The sequence below is a fragment of the Antedon mediterranea genome, chromosome 8 (genome assembly GCF_964355755.1).
Source record: "Antedon mediterranea chromosome 8, ecAntMedi1.1, whole genome shotgun sequence".
NCBI classification, from domain to species: Eukaryota; Metazoa; Echinodermata; class Crinoidea; order Comatulida; family Antedonidae; genus Antedon; species Antedon mediterranea.
This window is the reverse complement of record NC_092677.1, coordinates 16,479,011-16,495,264: the sequence shown is the minus strand read 5'-3', so window position 1 is coordinate 16,495,264 and position 16,254 is coordinate 16,479,011. Positions and strand designations below refer to the sequence as shown.

General features: G+C 33.2%; 1 protein-coding gene across 1 annotated transcript; it reads right to left on the bottom strand.

The window, feature by feature from the left end:
• Positions 1–103: 103 nt before the first annotated feature.
• On the bottom strand, positions 104–12,445 carry LOC140056073 (bromodomain-containing protein 7-like). The gene is made up of 13 exons (XM_072101310.1): positions 12,300–12,445; positions 11,470–11,675; positions 11,017–11,357; positions 9,669–9,813; positions 8,799–8,909; positions 8,005–8,198; positions 6,946–7,069; positions 6,431–6,608; positions 5,583–5,718; positions 4,601–4,712; positions 3,847–4,105; positions 1,728–1,936; positions 104–956 (listed from the first exon to the last, which is right to left on the bottom strand). Exons 1-13 carry the CDS (start codon positions 12,349–12,351, stop codon positions 753–755), a joined length of 2,271 nt encoding a protein of 756 aa, XP_071957411.1. The 5' UTR covers positions 12,352–12,445; the 3' UTR covers positions 104–752.
• Between the last annotated feature and the right edge of the window lie 3,809 nt (positions 12,446–16,254).

Below are 16,254 nucleotides of genomic sequence, written 5' to 3'. Positions count from 1 at the left end.
TCAACAATTTGTTGTTAAATGCTTGTAAACAATATTTTTGATTGCACTTTACAAAATAAAAACAAACATAAACAACCGGTTTAAAAATTAACATTACAATTCACATTTAATAAAATAGCCGAATGATTAATGATATTGTATGTCTTCAAAATTATTGAAAATAATTTAAATAAATAGCAACAAATTGCTTATTATACACCTATATGTTTTTAAGCACAAAATGAGCATCACAGTGTTATGCTTATTGAGTTAAAACCACTAACTATATGCAAACTAATAGTAATGTTTAAAACAATTATCATAGCACTTTTATATCTGATATTGTTCAACCGTCCTTTGTTAACATTGCAAAGCTAATTATAATATTATTTTAAATGAAGAAGCGATGTTAAAAGCCAATTTCAAAATGGATAATTGTAGATATGTACTGTCTACTTATTGATAATGGACAAGATTGGCTTGTAAATTATTTATGTTATGCTTAATTGACTTTGAACACATAAGAGTCATGTAATAAATACCACTTAGCATTGGATCTTATTACTTATATACAGACGTAAGAGTAGTAAAAATATTTGGGCATGTCCCAAACATGAATATCTGGTTTTTTTCTCACCTACGGACATTATGATTATACAGCCTGTAATCAGGAAGAAAGTATTACCAAGGAAGTGGTATATGGTCAGTAAACATCAACCATGGTCAGTAAAATGCATTGCTGGTCAGTAAAATGCATTGCTGGTCAGTAAAATTCATCCCTGATCAGAGTGCTGGCCTTGCTCATCATCTTTTTCATTTGATGTCGATGGTTGACTATCTAAGAAATCCATTAACTCTGTGTCAATGTCGGCTGCAGGATCCAGATTTTTTGTGGCATCTTCTGGAGAAGGTACAGACAATTCTACACCCATTGCTTTTCTGACGGCTGGAGTTGAGGCTACATCACCAGGTGTTGCCTATAAATAAACAGTAATGTGATATTAACATGTATACAGTATAAGGTTTTTTCCACATTTATTTGCATACCAAAATTACAAAATAAATGGAAAACTTAAAAAAACGACCATGATAGAGTAACCTCTGTTTGGACAATGTATGTATAACTTTTCAAGAAGTAATTTTCAAAGCAAATTTCAAAATGATTTTTAGAATTTAAAGTTAGCTGTAGTAACTGCAGAAATGGCTTCTAAGAACCACTATGAATACTGTAGTTTTTACTTACATTAGACGTTAGCTGTAGTAACTGCAGAAATGGCTTCTAAGAACCACTATGAATACTGTAGTTGTTACTTACATTAGACGTTAGCTGTAGTAACTGCAGAAATGGCTTCTAAGAACCACTATGAATACTGTAGTTGTTACTTACCATTAGACGTTAGCTGTAGTAACTGCAGAAATGGCTTCTAAGAACCACTATGAATACTGTAGTTGTTATTTACATTAGACGTTAGCTGTAGTAACTGCAGAAATGGCTTCTAAGAACCACTATGAATACTGTAGTTGTTACTTACATTAGACGTTAGCTGTAGTAACTGCAGAAATGGCTTCTAAGAACCTCTATGAATACTGTAGTTGTTACTTACATTAGACGTTAGCTGTAGTAACTGCAGAAATGGCTTCTAAGAACCACTATGAATACTGTAGTTTTTACTTACATTAGACGTTAGCTGTAGTAACTGCAAAAATGGCTTCTAAGAACCACTATGAATACTGTAGTTTTTACTTACATTAGATGTTAGCTGTAGTAACTGTTGTGTGATTTCCTCAGCTATGTTACTCTCTTCCTGTGAAGGTCCCTCAATGAATTGTAAATGGGCAGGAGGCTTGCGGCTTAGTCTCTCAGTTTGTTTCTTCTCCAGATTATCGATTAGATTTGCAGTAGATTCCAACTTACTGTTAAGGTCAGTTTTCTTCGCCTTTCCTTGCCATGATTTTTCTATGTGTAAAATAATTATTAATGGACATTAATTTTATATATAAATGTGTATTTCTTAACCAAAATTGAAATATTTACATAAGGACTGTACAGAAAGTATATAAATACATGTTATAATTGTATCACTAAGAGAAATTATAAAGTTTGGTTTTGGTGACCTGTCGACTGCACCTACGTTGTTATGTCGAGTCCAAGTTTGAACCAAGCTCTAGAGCTTTCAATTTGCAAAAACCGACGACCTAGGTCAAGTTAGGTCATTTAAATTCTTTTTACGCAAAGGTGGTGACATGTTTACTTAATTAACCCAGTTTAGTGATTTCTAGGTGTAGTCTACAACGTATCAATCCATAGGTCATTGAAATCTGCTTATTGTATGTGCAACACGACCTTTGACCTCATTTCAAGGTCACTTTCTTACCTATATCAGTGAATACATGCTATTTATGGTAATTAGTTAATATAATTAATTTTTAATTAGAATAAATTGAATATATTCCATTATATTGGTATTTTAAATTTCAGCAATATGTAGCGATGACAGTAAAAATAGTTGAACTATTATATATTACTGTACAGTTTAAAAATTACGACAATCAATTCTTGTAGTTAAATTTACTCTGTATCTACCCTCTTCAGATCACCAGCCTGGCATCATACATGTAGACTGAGAGATTGTATAGAGGCAGTGACACCTGTGTCAAGTTTGTGGTCTAAAGGTATGATGTCATCCTGGTGATCTGGAGATTGTTAGTTAAGTCTTATCTAACATGCAAAAATAGTTCTGACACGTACTTAAATATAATGTAAACTTTTTCATCCAAAAAAATAATAATTATTATTGATATTCTGTATTATAGTTATAAATCTTCTAATGTATTATTTATATAAATCAAAATGTTGTGCGCAATGAATATTTATTTATATAAATCAAGATGTTAATATTAATTGTGCCACTTTATTTACTACAAACCATTATACAGTACATTCAAGCAGAACATTCCATTTAATTTTCAAGGGGTATTTTGCTAATGACAAAGAGTTACTGGTGTTATGTATTATGTTGAATATTCATTTACTTTGAAAGGGGTATTTTGACAAAAGATAGCTGCTTAATGCGAGAAATTTATTTGCAGGAATATATGTACATTATAATTTGTCTCGTAACACTAGCCAATGTCATTCTAATAACATTTCTCGTTTCTCCAAAAGAACTGCATATCTCGCCAGACAGCTAGGTCCTCTAGATGAGCATGGACATTTTTTAAATTTAATTTATAAATGTTTTAATTTTTATGGTAATTTTCTTTGGTAATTAAAGCTTGGTTCCCAAGCAACGCAAGGACATCCCATAAATGCAAGTAATTTGACCAATGACAACAGGATGAATCGTCCAAACTGGCGCTTGTGATTGGTCAACTAACTTGCATTCTACATACGTCATTGCATTACAGTTGCCTCCAAGTGTGAACAATTTCAATAATTTGAAGAAAAAGAAACTCAAGTATAACCATCACCACCCTACATCCGCTTATAAACTATTGTTGTACAGCAGTTAGACATGACAATATTTCAAAAAACATACAGTATATATTTTAATTGCATTACCAGAAACATAAAAATATAACAAAATACATATTTTTTATAGAATAAATTCGATTTCTATCATGAGTATACAATTTAAGAAAATCCAAAGCATATTTCATTTGTTAGGTGTTCAGGCTTACCAAAGTCCATTTGTTAGGTGTTCAGGCTTACCAAAGTCCATTTGTTAGGTGTTCAGGCTTACCAAAGTCCATTTGTTAGGTGTTCAGACTTACCAAAGTCCATTTGTTAGGTGTTCAGACTTACCAAAGTCCATTTGTTAGGTGTTCAGACTTACCAAAGTCCATTTGTTAGGTGTTCAGACTTACCAAAGTCCGAGAGGAAAGACATGTCAATTCCAATGTTGGACAGACTCTTTAAATCTTCAAAATCGATTTCCACGTCTTCAGCTTTTTTGGTTTCCTCTTGTGAAGTGTCTTTGGTGACTCCTTCATCTTTCTTGTCACTTTTTGCTGCTTCTTTATCAGCTATCTTGTCATCTTGTTTCTTTGAAGCAGTTTCCTTTGTGTCATCAGTAGTGGTTGCATTGCTGGTTTGGTCTTTGATTTCATCATCAGGTTTTCGTTTCTAAAACATTTGTATCGTACAGTAACACTCATTTTTTTAAACTAATTTAATGGTTTTGGTGTCACTGTATTTGTTGAACACGGGATGGACAGATCCTGGCGATGAGAAAATGCATCCCCTCCACATAATTTTGAGATGGGATGTTCACTTGATAATGTTTTAAAAAATTAGAAAGTAAAAATGCCTTTTCTATTGTGTCAATAATTTTGTGTGTGACTAACATGTCTGATTTTACACCACCACCGTTTTTTTTTTTAACAGAACGGCAAAACAAAATGAAAATTTGCATTTCACTCATGAATTATTATGATACAATATATACATCTTAATTTAATGTTATGTTAAACAACAATGAAACTCCCCATTTTGGAAGAAATAGATGATGTATTAAGTGGTTTGCACTACACTATGTGATTCCTAAAAAGGAGAAATGGTTTATTAAGCATCAAAGGACAATTTTGTTTTATCGGTTTTCTAAAAATTCATGTTACTTACATCATACAGTTGTTTCATTGTCTTTGAATGTTCTCCATTTGTCAATGTATCCAGAAGATTGTCAACAAACTTAGTCACATAACTTCCAGCATCCTTAACGAAGTCTTGAATGCTAAGAGTTAATAAAAAAATACAATCAATTTATTCTTGTCCTGTTGATGTTTTGGATTAGAAAATACAAGCATAGACAGGGTATGGAGTGGAGTTACATACACCTTAGCCTGGGTGCAGAACAGTTAATATACACATTTGCGGGAAAAAAGTATAGGAAAATGTTTTTTTTTTTTTTTATAGAGTATACCATATAGAATATCAGGAAAAAAATCCCCATCGTACACTCCATGATTCAATCACTTTTATGTTGGTTCGGTGGGGTTTGCTATGTTTTTTTTTAGGTTTGCGGGGGTTTGCGGGGTTTAGCAATACCCTGTTTTTCCCGCCAAATTGGACGCCATATTGGATTCTAACTTGATTCATCAACTACTATGAGAAGTAGTTATTAAAGTAAGCCTCTACTAATTTTAATCTTTAAAACACAACTGCAAGTAACAAAAACCGTTAATTGATTTTCCCTATCCCCTATATATAGGTATTTGTGTGTGTTAATAGGCATTTGTGTGTGTTATATAGGCCAAAATTTAAAAGTGGCGTAAAAAATTTTCCCCAAGACCCTGGGATGGGGATTTTTTTTCTGACATTCTATATGGTATAGTCTATCAGAAAAACCCCCAAAAAAATTTTCCTATACTTTTTTCCCGCAAATGTGTATATTAACTGTTCTGCACCCAGGCTAAGGTGTATGTTGAAAAGTGTACTACCTATAGTCCACAGTGGATATAGACCTATTTTAAAAATATTTTATTCATTGCTAATCTAAAACTTGTTAATGTTTTTATATGTGACAAGCAAGACTTTGAGCCAGAGTATTTGATGGAATAAAATAATCGAATTGAATATATTGCTGAAATATAAAGTAGTATACCTTTTGGAGTATTGAATGCCTGTCTCGTCTGCATATGTTGAATACAACAAATCAGATTCTTCTTTACTAATGTTTGAAAAACTTGAATCATAAGATGGAGCATATGAGCTGAATGGACCATAGGTTAAGTATGTCACTGGGAAAAAAACACATTATACAGTAATTATATAAAAGGATTCTTTCACATCACATTCAAATGATTACTTACTTAGACTTAGTTCCTCCTGTTCTCTAAAGAAGATTGGGCAGCGATCTCCGATTAAAGATTGTTTTTAATTGAAAGAATCTTTGTTTTACATTGTCCTAACTGAGGAATTTCATATTAGCCTCTTTATGGACTCATGCAGCCACAGTTCAGCATCTAGCATAAACAACAAGGGCTGCGATGGACCATTAGTACTCTACACCAAAGTATCTGGAAGATTCAAATCACTGGATTCTTTCCTGCACACAAGCTAGATGAGAACATAAGACTGGGATGACTGGCTAACTAACAACCTATAGAGCTTCAGAGCCCTAGACATTTTTCTCAAACAAATAAATGAAATGCATCCACTAATTCCTTATCTGAGAAGAAGACTTGTTCTACCACCATAACAATGGTAGAGGACTAGACTAAACTCATCCAAAAATGGGCAATATTTCTTATTGGTAGTGTCAATTTTTGTTTTTAGCTCATTATTAACATGCATGCATGCATAAACCATTCCCAGTCAGTTTAAAGGTAAATGAAACATTACATTTTTTCCAAATTCTGTGATATCTTTATTGGAATATTTTGCTTTGTGTAAATTTGCATAATGGATGAATTAGGGTAATATTATTTGTAAAGAAATAAGCATACATACCAGGGTTAATTTTATTATGTTTATCTTCCTTGAATGCAGGTAATGATCCTGACCCATTTGTTAACTTTCCAACCACATTGCCAAGGTTTGCGACCCTCAGATCTGTATTGGCAACTGTGCTTGGGTTAAGTATACCAAGGGTTGTTGTTCCATGTTCGTCCTTGCGCAGGAATCCAATCTAAAATCAGAACAATATGTGCTAAAATTTAACAACCAAATATACATGTAGATATATTTAAAATATTTATGCATATGATGTGTTTTTGTTAGATACAGTACCACCTCAGGATTAGTTGAACTGACATGAACTGGTTGGCCATAGTAAAACATTATACTAAAACATATACTATTGGACCTTTATTTCCTTAAGATGAATAAATTAATTCATTCTCACTCCTGAGAGGACGATAAATGTATATTGATCAAAACGTTGTGAAACTCAACTGTTCTTTATCAGAGCTAATATACATGGTGTACCACAAACTTTATATCAACAAATTTATTCTTGTGTTTACCTTGCCATTAGGATTTCTTACAGTCAGTCTGTCTTTAGCTTCTTTCGCAGCTGCAAGAGCTTCTTTTACAACCTCGTGAGGTTCAAGGTTTTCTGTGAATCCTTTTCCATTTGGATCATAGTGACTGAAAAGTAAAATGATTGAAACCATTCTACATTAATTCAATACAGAAGCAGTGAATCCAGTAATTTAAATTATTTCTACATAGTTAAAAATCTACCGATGAAATCAGATATTTTGTTATAAAACCCTTTATAATATATTCCTATGATAGAAATATGGAACAATATCGTAATAGTATAAACTAATGTTATAAAACCTAGGTTTTGCGGTACATCTGAGATAGATAAGGTAGGTATCCAAGGCGGAGATTTGTCCCGAAGTTTTTCAATTGTGCTCACCTATGTCAGAATTAACCATAATTTATATATAGATTCTACTCTAGGGAAGTAGATGTGTTATAAAACAAATAATGAATGTTTTATATTTGTTAAATCAAATCATTTCATGAGTTGATAGCCTAATGGCTACAGTAGAACAACTTATATTCTCAACAAAATATTTTCCCCCATTCAACTCATATAATCAGTATACTATTTCCTAACAATTTGATTTCTGCAATGTTCCTTGTGTTTTTCTATCATCTCAGCATCAAGCTTTTTGTTTTCCTATTGATTGATTGAAATATATATTTATACTGGGTAACCTCTTCAGTCAAAGACTGGTCTCCCAGAGGGCCCAGTTGGTGATCAGTGGCTGTGATGTACTAATACACCGGGGTAACCCCCTACTCGTCTCGAAAGATGTACTAGGTTCTTTAAAGTGCACACGAGCAAGTTGTGTACACTGGACCTACAGTTTATAGTCCTTATCCGAGAAGACTCGTTCTACCACCAGAACCATGGAGTGAGTGAGCCTCGAACCCCTGCCGATGTTATGGCTACGTGATTACGGTTCCACTGTCTTAACCGCTCGGCCACTCACCCACTTTGTAAATCCTCTAAATTTTAAATCATTATTGTTGTTTCTCTTCTATTATTTCTTAAAATATTAACTCACCCTAGAGGTACTTTATCTACAACCTCCATCTTGTCCTTTGCCTTTGATTTTTCTTCAGGTGACTGCACTTCCATTATTTCTCCACTGTCGGATGACTGCGATTCAGTGTGCTTAGGTTTGGGCTTTGATCGTCTTGGTTTTGTCTCAACTTCTTCAAAATAGTTGTATGTCCGCTTTAGATGAGCAATTCTTTCCTGTGCAATTACAAAAGATAGATATGTCAAATTAACTTGCACCCTATTAAGGGGACACCTTTCGGACCCAACAAAGTTTTTTTTACCATATTTAATGAGGGTAATCCATCCAGAAATTTCTAATCATTAGGGACCTCAGAGGTTCACAAGACAAACATATACACAAGATGCTCTACATAAACAAAGTCTTATTACAAGTCTTTAGGAGTGGAGTTGTAATTTTGTCCTTAGAAAAAATCCTGACATGTGACAGGACTTGAACCCAGGATCCTTGGAGTGGTAGCTAAGCATCATAACCACCAAGCCACAACTTCACTCCTATTTCCCTTGGATAGGGTTGGACATACAGTAGTGTTAAAAGATATATTATATTTGACAGTATCTTTCATTTTGTGGGAAAATGTCACTTAATAGGTTTTCCCTGATCTACTGTAATTAACTGTTTTTTACAATCCACATAATTAATCTACAGGCATTTATACAGTACAAGTCTCAAGAAGATCCTCCTTTAATTTGAAGGAGTCAAAGGTCATCGTAGATTCTATTAATTGATTTAAATAAAAAAATAAATACAAATCAATTTCATATTTAGCATTTTACCTTATTCATGATTTTCATACCAACATTGAGAAGTCGTTTAGCTGCTTTGTAATAAATGGTTTCTGGTCGATTGTACGTCATCGCATTTTCACACATCAGAACAAAATCCGCCTTTTAAATAAACAAACAATAAAAATAATTAAACCAACGTTATCTACTGTCATACATATAGTGTAGGTATCTTTTTTCAGAGGAGGAAGGGCAAGTATTTAAAATAATTAGAACCAATCAACTGAACTACTGCAATCAATGTCACTGAAAGTTCTTGTAAATACAATAATTGAAGACAAAAAATGGTTGATCTACAGCATTGAAAATGTGGGAAGCAAATTGCAGATGATATAGAGGAAAAAATAACTTCAATCCTAACAATGGTAAAATAACTAAACTAAATAATTAATAATCAGTTTATAAGTTCTGCCTGCTAATAATAGTAGTATTAATATTTGATAATAGTTTTAGTTTTCTATGAAGTAGTTTTGCATCACGGTGTTAAGTAAGCCCGATTCTTAATGTACGGATCATTCAGGTTAATTAAGTTAGAGTACAGTAGAAAAAATTTCTGACAATGGTTCGAGCTCGACTCGCTCCTAGTTCTGGTGGTAGAACAAGTCTTCTCAAATAAGGACTATAAACCGTAGGTCGAGTGTATACATTTATAACCTGTGTGCACTTTAAAGAACCCAGTTCATTATTCAAGAATAGTAGGGGGTTACCCCGGTGAACTGGTTCACAAAATAGCACCTGTATCAGGGGGATTTACCACCTATCTGATAGGACAGTGATTAATTTAATTGGTAATCCTTGGCCACATTGCCTAAATACATAAAATAAAATTTAAAAACATGCAGTGTGGTATTATTAAATTACCTTGTACTCATTGATACTATTGTAACTACCATGTTCTATTTTCACTTTCATTGTACTAAAGTCCATTGGGTATGCGATGATACTTGAATATCCTGGTGCTATGACATCATTAACTGGCCAAGTGAAGAACTCATTCTGATCTTTCCTAAAGAACAACATATTAAAATACAGTAAGATGTACAGTAAGTATAAATCTATGAAAACACCTGGTGTTTCCAGAGTATGGACACATTTGAAACCACCTGGTGTTTCCTGAGTATGGACACATTTGAAAACACCTGCGTACATTATGTTCTCTAGTTTACAATAATGTACTTTAGTGTATGCAAATGTTTTACACTCTGGTGTTTTTGAGGTGTATTTGGAAACACATTAATTTAACTGGTGTTTCCAGAGTATGGACACATTTGAAAACACCTGTGTACATTATGTTCTCTAGTTTACAATAATGTACTTTAGTGTATGCAAATGTTTTACACTCTGGTGTTTTTGAGGTGTATTTGGAAACACATTAATTTAACTGGTGTTTCCAGAGTATGGACACATTTGAAAACACCTGCGTACATTATGTTCTCTAGTTTACAATAATGTACTTTAGTGTATGCAAATGTTTTACACTCTGGTGTTTTTGAGGTGTATTTGGAAACACATTAATTTAACTGGTGTTTCCAGAGTATGGACACATTTGAAAACACCTGTGTACATTATGTTCTCTAGTTTACAATAATGTACTTTAGTGTATGCAAATGTTTTACACTCTGGTGTTTTTGAGGTGTATTTGGAAACACATTAATTTAACTGGTGTTTCCAGAGTATGGACACATTTGAAAACACCTGCGTACATTATGTTCTCTAGTTTACAATAATGTACTTTAGTGTATGCAAATGTTTTACACTCTGGTGTTTTTGAGGTGTATTTGGAAACACATTAATTTAACTGGTGTTTCCAGAGTATGGACACATTTGAAAACACCTGTGTACATTATGTTCTCTAGTTTACAATAATGTACTTTAGTGTATGCAAATGTTTTACACTCTGGTGTTTTTGAGGTGTATTTGGAAACACATTAATTTAACTGGTGTTTCCAGAGTATGGACACATTTGAAAACACTTGCCGCATACACTATGTTCTCTAGTTTACACTAATGTACTTTAGTGTACGCAAATGTTTTACACTTTGGTGTTTTCGAGGTATATTTGGAAACACATTAATTTAACTGCATTAGAGTTTAGAATTTAGAATAGGAGGCAAGTCATAATTGGTCAGTTGAAAAAACTAGCACATGCATTTGTTAAGTATTTAACCTAGCTTGTGATTCTTACGGTGATTAAGAACGATCACAATACCTTTGCAATGCTTTCTGCAAATTATCCAGAATTTTCTGTAATGGGGACACAGACGGATCTTGGTCCTCCTTCCCACGGCAATTCCTTGATGGAGCTTTTCTCTTTTCAACAAACTTCAACAGGAAGGCACGGCGTGCTGGTGTGGAGTTCCAATCGATGCTCTCATCTTCTTCCTTCACAGGTTGTTGTTCTTCCTCCTCTTCTGTAACTTCTGAAGGTATTGGTTCAACTCCTTCCATTTCTTCTTCCACGTTTGATGCTGCCGATGTCACTTGATCTTCTGGAAGTTCTTTTGCTTCTACATCAGTGTGATCTTCTTTAATTAAATCTTCTCTTTTCCTCTGATCAAAATATAAATATTCAAATGGTTTATAAAGGCTTTATCACTACAGATAATTCATTTGGCTGCATCAAATAGGCCTAGGTAGAATAACATTTTAAAATATACAATACCTTCTTTTCATCTGCACTTTCTAATTCTTTTTCTTCCTTTTGTCTTCGTCTTCTTTTTTTTTTGATGTGTGCCTCTCGTGGCGAGTCTTCATAGTTCTCGTTTAGCTGTGGAGAGGGCGATTCAAAGGAAACATCTTCCTTCTTTCTCGTAATACCTCTGCTTACCTTTAATACTAATTTTGGCAATGGTTCTTTAGCTTCTGTGCCTAAAAAAAATAATAAGTCCTGATGATTTAGTCAGTGAAGTGTTAAGCAGCAGAATTACAGTATTTAGTTTTACTGTGGCATGATTTTTTTTTAGCCTACAGTATCTATACTAGCCTAGTAGTATTATGCCCATCATGCTGTAATTAGAATTTAAAGTACTGTTGTAGTCTTATATAATGATATTAAATCATTAATACTGGCCTATGCATTTAATATATTATAGGCCTAGTTTCTAGTAGTAGATATTATAGGCCTAACTCGCCTAGGTAGGGCCAGGCTATGGCCAGGCCTATTCTATTTATTTACTTATAATTAATTATTTTTTTGGCTTTTATTATTGATTAGGCCTAGCCTAATTGAAAATATAGTAAAATTTCAGAAAAGCCTAGGGCCTAATAATAAGCCAGACTGATCATATGGATTTACCATCATAGGCCTAACTAGGCTAGCCTAGTAGCCTATATAATCCCGGACAGTCTCCATAAATAGCGAGACAGAGACGCTTTGCTTTCCTTGATTGGCTGACTACCAGATGGACAAACTAATAAGAAAAGACTCAAAGAGGCCTAGAGGCTAGGCCCTAGCCTTGGCTTACTTTTTTATCTTTTATTAAAATGTTTTACCTTCTTCAACAACTTTCTTTTCAACCCTATGTCTTTTATGTTTCTTTCCCATTTTTCTCCAACTCAATAAATGAACAAAATGAAAAAGAACGGGTTATTTTCTGTTTGTTTTGAAGGGACATCAACAAAGGGATCATCCAGCTCTATTGAGAATTCTGAACTATTACCACAGTACGTCTGTACGATGAAGCCTACGGGTACGTACAATGGGATATACTGATTTCCTTGCTAGTGGCTTAGGGGTTCATTTGTTTATTGAATTGTGATTGGTAGTAAAGAAAATTACTGGATTTCTTATTGGATGGTAAGTTTTGGTAAGACTAAGCCCATCCCATTCAGTGATAAAGTTGAGCGACCTGATGATCATGAACTGTCCTGCCACCATCCATGCTTGCTCTAATGCTAGGAGGAGTAGGACATTTTGTTGTGTTTATTACTGTTTCTTTTTATTGGTATTATTAAAATCAATATGGAGGGAGACTATCCTGTCGGTTTTAAGAATAAAGGTAGTAGTACTAGCTGTAATGTCAACACTGATGGGGAAACAGGCCAATTACAGCAAAGGGGATTTGCTGTAATGACTGGCCAGTTTTCAAGCAAACGATTTTCAAAAAGAAAGCCAGTCATGACTAGGAGAAATTTAAAAAAAACAGAGATTAAGTACTACTACTACTGCCAATAGTCCGCCTAAGAAAGTAGGTAGGCCTAGCAGTAGTAAGAGCAGGCCGGATACCACTTTCATTAGCACATTAACTGAACCGGAAACTGAACCTTCAGGAGGTAAGAAAAAATAGCAACACTATATCACTATCACACTATCGATTTCTGAGCACCCAGTAGAGAGTATGAAGGATGATCCTCACAGTATACAACAAATAACTTTGCAATGCTGTAGCTAGGTCTGTTCTAGTCATGTTGGTATAATTGAGAACAGTGATAAAGAATAGGATAAACTTAATAAAATACAACAAATAACATTAAAGCCCCATTCCCTACGTTTTTTAGATCTAATTTAAGATCACAAACTATATTTAATGTAAAAATAATACTATATGGTCCTATTGCGATAACTTTTTTCGTCTTTAAACGGTTTAAAAAAATGTGAAAAATAAGCCGATTTTAATAATTATAGTGGCCCGCTATAAATCCCAAAAAGCATTGCGCGCGGATTGATATTTTTGTTTTTCACCTGTAATTCGCCCACTTTTCGATCGATCGTGCGGCCAAAACAAATGGAAGACTCCTAACTTTTCAGCGAAAATACCGGGTTTTCCCCAATTTGTATCAACGGAGTCTGGCAAAAATAGAAAGACAATTAATGCAGCAACTATACAACGTCAGGCTAGGTATATAGCTAGCGTACGATGTTCGCACGTTACCGATGTTTACCAGCTAGGCCTACAAAACTAAGCCTAGCCAGGCTAGGCCTAAGACCGTCCACGAGAGGTCGATCGCCGCGAGCTACTTAGGTAGTGCATTGTTTCTCACTTTTTATCATAATTTACCATAAAACGTACATTTAAGACAAGGAATGACATGGTTTAATGTTTTTAAAGTGATATATATGTATTATTTTAAATTATTATTTAAAATTGCAGGGAAGGGGTCTTTAATGTATGATCCCGTTTAACACTGTTCTCAACTATAGTCATTATGGTATAATTGAGAACAGTGATAAAGAATAGGATAAACTTAAAAATCTACAACAAATAACATAGCAAAGAATATATATCACACGAATGAGTATTCTGCGATTTTTGCATGACAAATTTGTAACAGAGAGCTGCAGTAAGTGATGCCCGCCCTCATAAGGGCGGATGTATACATACTAAATAAGACTTGATTTAATAGATATTACATGTCACATTAAATAGAATTATGATAATAGTTTTTGCAATTGTAAACTATTTTATAATACATATTTTATTAACAAACTAGTGTACATTCACTTTTACAGACAATTATTTACTAACATGCTAGTTAGTTCACAAAAAAGGCCTAACACAGCAACACCAAAAATCAACGAATCGTTACTACTCAGCACGGCCTATTCTTTACCATTGCCGTGTACTACTCTACGCCCGGTAAATTAAGTATTGTTTTTATGATATAAATTAGTATAAAATACATGTTATTAATACGACAAAATGTTAAATGTCGTTAACATTTATTTGTTTTAATTTACCAGAAACAAGTTAAATATAGGAATATTATTAAACTATCCTTCGTGAAAACGCGTAAACACCAACACGCCCGGTCACGCTATCGTAGCGCCGGGTTGATAAAGCAAACTGTTTATACGGCAGTTTTTACTAAATAAATTGCATAAAACGAACAATTAAATATCCAAATAGTATTTAACATCATGTTGGCATGTAGTTGATAACATTTTTTATCATGAAAATACTACCGGTGGTCCAGCCTTTGATTAGTGAAACCGTCACAAAAAGTTGTATACATCCCAGATACATCCACACTTGGCGGCGCCCTACCACATGGACAATATTACTGTTACAGGTATAGGGAAAATCGCGGATTACTCATTCTTGTGATATATATTCTTTGCTTAAGGCTATGCTTGTAATGAGTATTTAAGAGCCATTGTCTGTAAAAATCAAAGATTTGGTGGCAGATGTAAAAAAATAAATTTCTCTCAAATTTTTACCATGAATAGACATTTCAATAAAAAGCATATCTACAACATTCATTTTAATTTTTAGCCTCCGTTGCCATGACAACGGTCAATTATCCAAATTTTGATGTTTTTGCCATTTTTCACAGATTTTCTATAGTGAAAAAGTACAAACTTGTATACTTATTTTAACCAAAAATACTTACAGTATACAGTTTTTGTTTATAGCAGTGTAAACAACATGTATTGAGTTCCATTTAATGTAGAAAAAAAAAAAATTACAAAATGGAGATTGGTTGATACCATTATTTTAAAAAGGGGTGTTTTTAAAAAATATTTTTTTTATAAAAGTATACCTCATAAACGTACCTATAACTTCCAAAGTGGTGTTTTTAAATCAATGAGGTTTTTTAATTTGATAGTAAATAGGTTTGACAACAATAATCACGAAAAAAAAACTGGGGTAAATTTTGTACAGAGGTTTTGTGTTGCCAGGAAAATACGAAAAATGCAAAAAATATAACAAAATATCAACAAACAAAACACATGAAACACAATTTAAATATGGCTAATCCAATAATAAAATGTATATATGGCTTGTCATAATGCTACTAGAGTCATACGAATAGTTTAGATAAAATAGGAGAATGTGTTGCCAGGTTTATTTCAATTAATTGCCAGAAAAACAGTATTTTGCATTGAAATATTTAGTTGATGGAAAATAATGTTAAACTTGGAAATAATTGAGTCAATGGTTTTTATAAATTTTTAAATCTATTTTGTGTAAAGAGATACAGAAAGACCTCCCAAAAAATCTGACCTTGTAAATAGGTCATTTGAGGTCAAAAGGGGTCAGAATGCAAAACAGGACAGGTCCCCACTTTACTACAACTATTAATGTTTGATCAAAATTTACAAGATAGTTCATAACAATTCTCAACAATTTTCATATTTTACCTATAGTGTTACCTTAGCAACCATTTCTATGTGTAACTAAGGAAAGTAATTTTAAAAAAAACGTAAAAAATGGCGTTTTATAAATACAAAGAATTGATTGCATTTGTACATGTTTCTCAATTTTACTTCTACTGCATTCCATTAATGACAAACTTGACCTTGTAAATTCATTCATTTTGAGGTCAACATTTTACCATAGTAACTGTTTCTATGCGAAAATTTAAAAAAAATAAGGGGTTTTTCATAAATAAAAAACATTTTTTCTACATAGTTTTACATTTCTACTTTTTGCCAAATTTTTACCTATAGTGTATTGTAGCAACTGTTTCTATACGTAACTAAGTACAATATTTTTAATATAGGGTT

Excerpts from the sequence above, each read along its gene's own strand:
- LOC140056073 (XM_072101310.1), bottom strand. The coding sequence starts at position 12,351 with ATGGGAAAGAAACATAAAAGACATAGGGTTGAAAAGAAAGTTGTTGAA. Across the intron at positions 11,358-11,469 it reads AAAGTGCAGATGAAAAGAAG|AGGAAAAGAGAAGATTTAAT; the intron begins GTATTGTATATT and ends TATTTTGATCAG. Across the intron at positions 957-1,727 it reads TACTACAGCTAACATCTAAT|GCAACACCTGGTGATGTAGC; the intron begins GTAAGTAAAAAC and ends GTTTATTTATAG.